Here is an 11,205-nt window from a genome sequence, read left to right on the forward strand (position 1 = left end):
TCCCACCCTCTCCCTCTGACTCTCTCTCTCTCTCTCTGACCCTCTTTCTCTCTGACTCTCTCTTTTTTATCTTCACATCTACCTTCTGTACCCCTTACATAATGTTGCCATGGATTACAGCTTGAGTTGCTATGGCGGCAGTGAACACTGTGAGTTCATGATGTCTATACTGGGAAAGGATCTGTTCATTTTTCACTCACCAGGAAAACATACAAGCAATAAGAAGACTGTTCATTTTCAAGGGCTTTGTGGGAAAACTTGGTATTCATAGAAAACAAATCATTTTTCTTTTTTTCTTTAATGAGACAAAGCAGGCTACACCAGAAAAAAAGCTTGTTTTTTTATAACAACTGCACTCTTACATACATTATTTTACAATCATAGACTCCCTTTTTTAAAACACCACACAAATCTATATATTCAATGGCTTTTTTAACTTCAGCTCTCCTTGCAAAAAATGCCCTTCTTCTCTGGCTCTGACAGATGGGAACTCAGATGGTGTCTCTCGCTCTTGCTGGTTATTTGTCTTGCCTCTGAAACTACTCGCCGCTAAGTTTCGTCTTCCTTCTGACAGCGACCCCTAACCTTCGACCTTTGGCCTAGGTGAATGGAATTCATAACAAAGATTAAAATTCCTAGAGGAGGTACGCCGAGTGCTCCGGTTCTAGGTTCAGCTCTTGAAGAACATGCTCATCTCATCTTCAAAGTACTACGTATTGAAAGGTCTTTTTTATTCATTGTTGTTTTTGTTTGTTGTTGTTGTTGTTGTTGTTGTTATTGTTGTTGTTGTCACATACAAAACAAATAGTTCATTATGTACATCCCCCTGGCCACTGCTACCTGGGGTGGCTGGCGTGGGGTTTGCGATGTGGCATCTTCTTCAGTCATCGTTTATCATTGTGTTCAGTTTGACTGCTGAAGAGTTTTGCCGTCGGTGCAGTAAATGTGTTCAGGCTCGACTCACTCTCTGGTTTGTTCAGTTTGAATCACTAGAGTCGTGTAGGCCGCAGCAGCGCGAACAAAACTGTAAAAATCCTGTTCCATCTCCTCTCCAGGGTTGTCAAACTGCTGGACTGTTTGGCCATAATGTCTCAATGCCTCTTCAGCGTGGTCCTTCAGGGAGACGTTTTTTGCTTATCTTATTATTGTTTACATCTCGCCATGTATTCCCACCACGTACCGTCATCCAATAAGAAAAAGATTCTGTGGATCAGTCCATGTGCCCATGCAGTAGCTCAGATGGATGTGATTGGTTTCTGGACTGTGGGGTTGTGTTGCTCATGAGGGACCAGAACCTGGGAATGGGGTGGGTGGCCCATACTGGTAATGTGTGTGCGTACATGAGTGGGTGTCTGTATGTGTGTGTGTGTGAGTGTGTGCGTGAGTGTGTGTGTTGGGCAGGGGCATGAGCGGCTGGGCTTCATACTGGCCGGTCCACAGCATATTGGCACGGGCTCAGGTTGGACACAGGGTTCTGCATGGTGGGGTAGGCGAAGTTGGCGTGCTGCTTGGCCTTGAGCCGCAGGCTGGCCAGGCTTGAGTTGCAGGTGTCTCTGTACATGTACGGCCCCGCCGCTGAAGCAGCCGCCGCCGCCGCATACGGGCACGCCGTCGCCGCGGAAACCGCCACCGCCGCCGAGTTCAGCCCACCCCCGTTGAGGTTGTTGAGGTTGCCCAGGTTGTTGAGGCTGGAGGTGGGCACTCCTGTGACGCCCGAGGCACCATGCACCATGGAGGACGCCATGTTCATGGAGGGCAACGAGGAGGGCGGCGGTGAGAACATTGGCTGAGAGGACAGCGGGCTCACGTTCATGGAGTTGAAGAAGGGGAAGCTCTTGGCCGACAGCGGGCTGCTGGCTAGGCCCTTGGCTGCCCAGTTGTTGTAGGAGTAGCCCGAGTAGACGTCTTCGTACGGCTGCATGAGCCCGTTGAACTGTGCCCCAAAGCCGTTCTTGCACAGTTCCGCCTGCTGGTTCCGCTCGCGCTTGCGCCACTTGGCCCGGCGGTTCTTAAACCACACCTGGACAGAACACAAGAGAGTGATGAGACAGAGGAAAATGGAGAAATGGAGAAATACACACTTTGAGTTGACTAAACCCAGTGAAGAGGTTGTGTGTAAATTCATAGGTCAAAGGTCTATGTAAATAAATGATGATGAAATAAATGATGTGTATATAAATTAAATGATTGAACTACAACTCAGAGACCGCCTATGACGTCTATGTGTAATTAACACCAACAATAATCAAGGGGGAAAGGACCTTAATTAAATTAAACATCTTTAAGAAAATAATAATATCTACGCAATCAAGTGGAGAATTTATTAATCAAAATTATGTCATGCACGAGGTCTTGGTTTTCTTGTAGACTGCTGTTCAAATGTGTACAAATGTACAAATCTATGAGCACCAAAATCACACATTTATTCGGTTGTGATTTCATAGTAACTTCACCATCATTCAATACTCAAGATGTGCCTTACTTCATTAAAACAAAATCATTCCCATTTAAAATGACTATTAAAATAATACTTTAAAATGAGACCCTAGGGAACCAAATGTCAAGGTAGAGCAGACACAACATTTAGTCAGTTTTAAGATTCTATTTTAAAAGTACAGGAGACAATTTAGAAATGTAATCGCAGAATTCTTTAATGAAAATATATTTGTATGTATGTCTCTTCAGCACACACTTTGTAAAGGTAAACCAGCCTCCTTTACCACTTTAAACCCCCAGGCCAGGAATAAATGGGGTCAGGTGACAAACAAATTAAGTTATAAATCTTTCAAAGCATCTAAGGTAGAGATCACATGTAATTTAATATTCCTCACAAAAAATATTTAGAGAAACAAAATACAATCCACAACCTTTTCAACTATGCAAAACTGACAAAAAAAAAGCAAAGACATGCAAAGACAAAATTGGGATAGTTATTGTGTGTTAAAAGCTCAACTGATTACTAGACTACTGCTTCCCTCAGGGCCTTTAGCTCAAGCCCACACCACCCGCCCCCGCCAACTCTCACACACACACACACACACACACACACACTCCCTTGAGTATCTCGTGCCGTTTCTGTTTCTCGGAAGCATTTGAATGTCAAATGGCAACTGAATGCTTTGATGGGACATGAAGGTGATTTCTCGTGCACTGAGCAGGGGACATACACTACTCTGGAATTATCCAAATCAGTGGAATTGTAACGTTAGACAATACCACACACAGCTCGCTCCCTGACAAACAAAGGGAAATCTACAGGTACTATCACAACTAATATCACATAGAGCCAACATGTGCAATTACCAAACTGCACATACACTTACTGTATAGAACAAAATTGCCTGAAATGTATTAAAGCTCCACATTGTTTAATTATTTAATTATTATTTATCCCGTGATTCGTTTCCTACAAAAAGAGTAGATATTGCGTGTGAAATTAGCTACTGAGCAGAATTTGGCGGACCCTTAGGAGAGTGGGGAGTGTGTCTTTGGTGGCCCGCGCGTTTGAAGTGAGTGACACCTGGTGCGTGGCGTGTCATTTTAAAGAGGGGGTTTCGTTAGAGTGAGATTCCTGTGCCTCTTTGTGTGGTCCCTGCTTGGCGCAGCGCTTAAAAGTGTCCCCCAGCGCGTGGAAGCTGGTCCTTGCCGGTGAGGGTTTTGGCGCATGATTTAGCATTTGAAAGTTTATTAGGGACACATACTCTCTCAATTGCATAAATCAACATGAGAGAGGAAGGCATGTGGCCTATGCGGGCAGCGCCGGGGCCAGCGGGGGATTAGCGTCCAGCATGGACGATTCACAGGGCCACTCACAGACATTAGGGCCGCAGGCCGGCCGGCCAACGCGCTGTTGTTCTTTCAAAATAACAACCAAGACTGCGTGCTATGTGACCTTTCCTGTAACGCCAGGCAGCGTGATGGATTAGCCATGAGGGTAAGCAAGCTGGAGACAAGAGACCAGAGGGTTGGGACTGGCATGGGGATGTGTGTGTGTGTGTGTGTGGGGGGTTGATTGTCATTCACTGGGTTGTGTATTCACCTGCTCATCAAGAGTAGTGTGTGTGAGTGTGTGTGTGTGTGTGTGTGTGTGAGTGAGTGTGTGTGTGCGTGTGTGTGTGTGTGTGTTTGTGCGCGCACAAGTTACTATGAGCACCTCAGGACATTACTGGGTCAAAGGCACTGTGCTTTTCGTTAGTACATGTGACATAATCCCCCACCACCCCCCCACCCCCAAATGATCAGTGTTAACAACAGCATCAACAGCACTGGGCCCAACTGCTCCACAGAAGATGGAGAGAGAGGGGGCAGGAGAGAGAGAATGAGGACAGGAGAGAGAGGAAGAAGGCAGGGGATGAAGAGAGAGAAGGGGATAAAGAGAAAGAGCCGGGGAGAGGAAGACAGAGTGGGGGGATCAGGATAGAGCCATCTTTCCTTTTCACTGAAGAGCTCCACAGAAAGCCTTCTCAATATCCTCCATCACCCTGATCAACCATGACATGGGCTATCTGAGGAAGGTGCTGCCAAGACATTGGTATTTTCACAGTTGAGGCTCTTGGCCCAATCCCATCCACTCCAGGACGGGCACTCTCTGTGATCTCTCGCATCAAGGAGAGAGTGCAACAGTTGGTAACACATTAATGTCACCCAGCTGAGGGGCTTAGGCTGTTTTGCATGGAGCTTAGGCAGAGTGCTGCCGACACCAGGACACAGGGAGCGCAGACCAGGGCCAGAACCCACCCAGAACCGGCCCAGAGCCTAGCGCTACCAGGGTGGGTTCTGCTCACAGTTTGACTAAGCTTCAGCCCAATCAGGTGTGTGTCACAGAAACCTCTCATGTGACGTGATGTGCCCTCCTCTGAGATTAACCAGTACCAAATGCAGCCCTTATCTCATATCCTATCGCATCTTAAGCAGACAAATACTACTGCCACTACAAACCAGCTGGAGGGCAGAGGAGAGGAGGAAAGAAGAGAAGGAGAGATGCGAGGAGGAGAAGAGGAGAAACACTAAATAAAGTATATAGTATAGATGAGAAAAAATATCGCCATTTAAATCGGACTTTGGGGTTCTACATCTCTGCCATGCTTCCTCCATGCTGTGTGAAAGACCTAGAGTGTTTATCATTTCCTTTATTTGTCAATCCTCCCTTGCTTCCGTCCTCCCTTTATTACATCCTAGCCCATCCCTCTGATAAAAATGTGAAGGAAACGAGGAAGGAATGCAACGAGGATGAAGGAATCAAGGACATGAGAAATGAGATGTGCTTGCTCACTCACACATCACTTTACTGCAGCAGCATCACCTATTGCTAGACTTAACGGACTTGACGTTATATATAGCATATCAGAAATGAAGGACTTTAAGATCAATAAAAACATACATTTCTACTGTAGGTAATTGTCATCGGAGAGTCAACAAATAACCAATAGGGTTGTTGCAATGATTTGTTCCTAAATTGTCACAGGTTTAAATTGAATTTCATTATTCATCATTCATTTCTTTGTCTATTATGCCAAATACTAACATCGCAATTGCAGAGGTCCCCATTTAAATCCATAAACTAGGGTAAATGTATTATTACACAAATTACAACCTAAATAAAGTACAGAACAATACAATTATTATAGTGCAAAAGAAAGACACGATTGCACACCAGCATATAAACCGACTAAAAACAGCATGTTAAGATGGAGAAGTTTCAATTAATTTAAACAAATTCTGAATTGTATTCGGCCTGCTTAATGTCGAAGTCTTCAGAAATTGCAGACAATATTGACCTAGATAGAAGGCATACCAGACTATAGTTGTTGAAATCCGCCAAATCCGCTAAAGCATGAATGTATTTTTTTAAACATGATCCTGTACGCAACACAATCATCAATGTTTCATTAAAGTTGGCATATTTGATTATAATTCAAGCATTTTTTGGTTTTAATGATCATTCATTTCTGTTCAGAAACCACAACATCTTTTTTTAAATTGTAGATTGACAGATAGAATAAAGGCATAGAAAGCATACGAAGAAAGGTGAAGGGAATTGACACCTTTTGGCTATATCTCACGCATTCCGAAATCTTTGTCTATAGGCTCCAAAAAGACATGTCACACCTTGTCACACACCCATCTCTAAAGAGACTTCTGCATAATGTGCTCTTGTGTTTCCTCGCTCATAGGTTCTCTGTCCTCACTCCTCACTCCTCGTCTCCTCTGGCAGAAATTAGAGAAATGAGACGTCCTTCATGGCGTCACACTTCTAATGATTTCTGGGGCACGAGCTGGAGGACCGAGGAACGAGGACAGAGGAAGCACATAACGGTATGGGACACACCTCTGGTGTGTATGCCAAATGCTTCCTCAGATCACCCAAGCCCTGACTACAAATGCCCTCATGATCCTTTGGTGCCTGGTATGTCCAACTGCCCATCCTTAATATCCACAATACAAGTGTCTTCAGCTCTCTTTTATATGACCATGTAATGAATTTCAGGTTGTTTTACTTGTATTTACCTAGAAAAACATAGCTGCAAACCTACATTATGTTGCTTTAATCCCAATATGCTCTGCCCCACCCCTATAGAAACCTATAACCCATAATGTTTCTTTAATGCCCACATGCCATGCAACCATCCCTGTAAAAACCTACATGTTACTTTAATGCCCACTTGATGTGCTCCATCCCTTTAATGCCCACATACCGTGCCCCCATCCCTGTAAAAACCTACATAATGTTAATGCCCACTCACCCTGACTCTAGCCTCAGTGAGGTTGGTCCAGACGGCGATCTCCTCGCGGGTGCTCATGTCAGGGTAGCGGTTGCGCTGGAAGGTGGCCTCCAGCTCCTGCAGCTGCTGGCTGGTGAAGTGGGTCCGCTGCCGCCGCTGCTTCTTCTTCAGCGAGCCGTCCTCTGCGTTGGACTCGTCCGTCTGGTTCTGGTGAGACTTCTCCGTGTCTGAGAAAGAGCGACAGGGAGAGAGAGAGAGAGAGAGAGATAAAAGGAAAGAATGACAACATTAGAAACACAGAGAGAAAGCTAGAAAGACTGACAGGTATCAGGTAATTTCTCTTTGTCTGGTGATTAGGGGTTTCTTGCTAAGTGTCATAAACTGTGTAACGTGCACATAAACACAAGTTTCCAACAGAGATATACCACATCCTTTGCATGCTTTAGCCTAGAACATTTAGACAAATTAGCAACAGAATCAAAGCACAACTTCTGTGTCAGGTTGATGTGTATGTGCTCAGTGTGTATCCAGCAGACTAAAGTACTAGTTCCTTCACCCTGGGAGGTGAGGGACTAAAATAATCAATAATGCCACCCTGCTGACCCCCCCACCCCAACCCAACCCACGCAGCAGGCCAAGGTGAGGCACTGCGCCCTACTAAACAGCATTTGTTATGTCTGTCAGAAATCCTCCTTCCCTGGTTTGGCAAATTGCGGACCCCACAGAGCGGGAGAAATTAGCCGGGAGGATAATCCCTGTGGATCAGGAGGCAGTGACAGGGCGAGTCTGGAGCTGTTTGGCCAGGGCTTAACTCTCAGGGAGCGCCTCTAAATGATGAGCCTCTCAGGGAGCCCATCTGCCCCGGGCTTCAAACCCTATAACACCCCAGAGCCCAGCACCTCTGCCTCTCCCATCTGCCCCGGGCTTCAAACCCTATAACACCCCAGAGCTCAGCACCTCTGCCTCCGCTCTGCCTCCGCTCGCCAGCCGGCCAAACACAGGGACCATGAAACCAGCAGATATTATATTAACTTTACAAGAGTTCACACCAAAGAACTGAAGCATCTACCTGCTGACAATGCGAGTAGTGTGTGTACGCCTGCACATGACACAGTGTGCAAAAATTATACTTATTCATTCCTTTATTTAGGACCGTAGTAGAGGAAGCCATAGCTTTGATTACTGAGGCGATTCTTATTACAGTATAGTAAATGCAGAAAATAGTTTTGCATAAAGAAGGAATACATTTGCAGCAAGTCATTATTTAAAATAAACATCAATCTTATTTACATTTGAGGTCAATTTTATTTCTAGTTACTTTTGTAACTCTATTCCATTTTTTTAAATCCTTCTTAACAATTAAAAATATATTCATCAAAACACCCATCTATTTATGCACATATAAGCAGTGCATGACATATTATTTCACATGTAATTATGGCGCATACTTAAAACGTTTGTCATTTATTATGAATCACATATTGACAAAGATTTGGCCCTAAAAGTGAGAAATATTTGACTTTATATTACGCAAAGTGATAAAAGTGAAAAATGAAAACTGAAGAGGAAATTATCTAAGATAAATTAAACTCGATTGTAATTTTCTGAGTTCAAAAGTATTTGTCTCTAATGTGTGTGTGTGTGGTCTTCGCGCATTTTCGATGCGTTTCTTTTAAAGTCCTTTGATGCCTCGCAGTCGGGTTTCTGTTGAACTGGGTGTCAAGAGCGCGCGAGGTCTCGTTATGCCCAAGGATTTACGAGTGCGAGAAGTCAGGCAGTTGCCCGTGGGGTAATTAAATCTGAATTTATCAGCACGCGGGTCTCGAGTTGTCCTCTTGGCGCGGCAGACCGTGACAGTGTTCACGGTGTCCCCCCGAGCCTCTCTTCCCCGAGTGTTTCTTTTTCCGCCATTGCGGTTTGCAAGATTGTCCCGCCGCTCTTTTTAAATCTCATAGCCCCTGTCCTGACAATAGAGAGTTATCAACCAACATTTTGTCATCCAAAAACTTTAGCACATACACGTCTGCGTTTTTTGAGTTGCGTTGTTCTCTCCACATGAGCCAAGATATGAGAAAATACTTATGATCCCTTAAAGAAACCACTTCTCTGGGGGACCTGATGTTTAATCTAAGTCATCAGTATTTATTATTTTGGGTCAAGCAGTTTTATATTCTATGAATATGGCGCACGTGTCCCTACGGTGAGGTTTCGCTTTATAAAAATACCCCCTAAATAAATAACCAATACCAGAGAACTGCTTCCCGGACAGTAATACGAGCCCCGGCCTTTGGGTTCTCTGGCAAAGATTTGTCAGATTTAATTAATTGATTATTATTATTATTGCTTTAAGTTAAACTCAAACGATGATGTCCAAATTATTCCAAGTGTCAGCTATTCCGAAATCACGCCATGTATTAACCCCCTAGTTTGGCCCCCATTCTCTGATGTTGTATGACCGAGTCACTGCTCCAAAAGCATGCTCACTGATGTCGGAGTAAAGGTAAATAAAGAGAATGTAGATGGTCCTCCGTGCCTTGGAAAGCACAATTTTATTAGCCCGTAATATTTGGTCCCTGTAGCTCGTTATCATTCCCGGACGGTAATATCTAATCCCCGGTTCACATTCTGGCGTTCTCCTAAGCCCCGCTCCGCTCCTACCTCTACTGTCTGTAGTAAGTTTACATTAGTCACACTTACGAGGTCTGAACGCTGCCGCCCGGCTGCCTGACACGACGTCTGTTCGTTCGCACGAACTTCATAAATGTTTGCCTTTTCCTCCCCATCGGGCTCATTTGTCACAGAGATAGACAGGTCTTAAAGCGGACGAACACATTTGGCTGTCGAACGCGGGGCATTAAGGCTTCAAAACGGCCCCTATTTCTGTTTCCTCTTGTACCTGAGAAAATATAAACTACAATATTTTTAGTTTTGTACTGAGTTGTAAATACCTTGTGTTAACAGAATCTACTCTCTAAACCAAAGGAACGCATAAAATATCAATAACAGTTTCCATTTTAAACGAAGCACTTTTATATTATTCCGGCAGCTGTGGGATCATTGCATGTTAAATATCCTTGCTCAGTCTTAGATGTTTTAATTTGGTTTGAAGGCAAGCGTGAGGAATTAATCAGTAATGTTTCCCATGAAATATATGCCTGTAATTTTCTGTGCTAGCAGCACGCATCACAGCAGCTACTAGAGATGGGGACGCAAATGTGTGATCCGTTCTTAGCGCAAGGGCCTTATATCTCATTAACCTTTCATGGGAATTAAAGTATATTAATGAGATAGCTAATGCTCATAATTCCATGAATTAAAATAAAGTAAAATCAGAATTTTTTTTAGGATGTAGTTCTGTAATTTTGTTGTGGTTTGGCCGAATAAAGACATTTTCGCGTGCTGCTATTGTTATTATTATTGATGGTATTATTATTAGGTTACTATCGTTGTTGTTGACATGGTTAATAACTGCCATTGATGTGGACTGACCGCTGTTCTCTTGGCCCTTGCAGCCCGGGTCATGTTGAGGAGTGCCGGAGTCCGAGAGAGACAGAGCTGGGCTTCGGGCCTCGCTGTCCGCCAGTAGGTTAAAATCCATAACCCCGACTGCCAGGCTCTGCAAACAGCAATGAAACGTATTTCAGCACAGTACCCCACAGTTCATCCCCAAAACAGACCATATAATGACCATTACATATAACAACCTAATGCCATCTCCTGGTGCCATGCAGTTCACGCTATCGTATAACAGAAGCCTAAACTTTAGTTTTTTAATTTAGCAACCATTTAAACACCGGGATGATTTGATGTACAATTACACCAGTCGTTTGAATATCAAAATGAAAAGTATGAGTTAATATCTCTGTCGCAGTCTTTCATGGCTCTCCTTAAAGACTGCCTTCGCATGATGAGCAGCTATTCCATCCTTTATACAGCGTGAAGGTTAACGGCAAATGTCATGAGTGTCTCCCGCCTTACATCCTCATAATATTTCCGCTCTCACCCTACCCGCTTGACAGTTCTGCATCGTTCTGCAAAAGCAACCTCGGCGAAAACCGACGGTCCTGCACTGCGCACAATGCTGGCAATGCGCTAAAATTCTCAGGTGGAAAAACGCGCTCCGTGGTCGCGCAGAGTAAAGGTGGTAAAATATATGGTGACACTTCGTACTTAAATAGCAGCCTCGTGAGGGAACCTGACGCGTAATGGAGCCTAAAATAACAGCTCGTTTATTTATACAACCGCAGTTAACACCTTAAAGATATGGCCCCACGATCACTCCCTCAAAGCCCTTTACGATTTATGATGTCGTGGCTGGCTTTCACAACGCGGCGTGGGTCTCTCTCTCTCACTCTCCCTCACTCGCTCTCCTTGTATACAGTGGCAAGCCAAGTTTCAGAACTGAACATATAGTGGTCTATGTAGCCTTTAACCCCGTCACTGTGCGCTGGTATGTACTATAGTTGACCTGCGTCCCTTTAAT

General features: G+C 44.3%; 1 protein-coding gene across 1 annotated transcript; it reads right to left on the reverse strand.

The window, feature by feature from the left end:
- Positions 1–358: 358 nt before the first annotated feature.
- On the reverse strand, positions 359–10,332 carry pitx3 (paired-like homeodomain 3). The gene is made up of 3 exons (XM_012816976.3): positions 10,212–10,332; positions 6,744–6,949; positions 359–2,020 (listed from the first exon to the last, which is right to left on the reverse strand). Exons 1-3 carry the CDS (start codon positions 10,318–10,320, stop codon positions 1,421–1,423), a joined length of 915 nt encoding a protein of 304 aa, XP_012672430.1. The 5' UTR covers positions 10,321–10,332; the 3' UTR covers positions 359–1,420.
- Between the last annotated feature and the right edge of the window lie 873 nt (positions 10,333–11,205).

This window comes from Clupea harengus, chromosome 13 (genome assembly GCF_900700415.2).
Source record: "Clupea harengus chromosome 13, Ch_v2.0.2, whole genome shotgun sequence".
NCBI lineage: Eukaryota > Metazoa > Chordata > Actinopteri > Clupeiformes > Clupeidae > Clupea > Clupea harengus.

Excerpts from the sequence above, each read along its gene's own strand:
- pitx3 (XM_012816976.3), bottom strand. The coding sequence starts at position 10,320 with ATGGATTTTAACCTACTGGCGGACAGCGAGGCCCGAAGCCCAGCTCTG. Across the intron at positions 6,950-10,211 it reads CAAGGGCCAAGAGAACAGCG|ACACGGAGAAGTCTCACCAG; the intron begins GTCAGTCCACAT and ends GCTCTTTCTCAG. Across the intron at positions 2,021-6,743 it reads TCACTGAGGCTAGAGTCAGG|GTGTGGTTTAAGAACCGCCG; the intron begins GTGAGTGGGCAT and ends TGTTCTGTCCAG.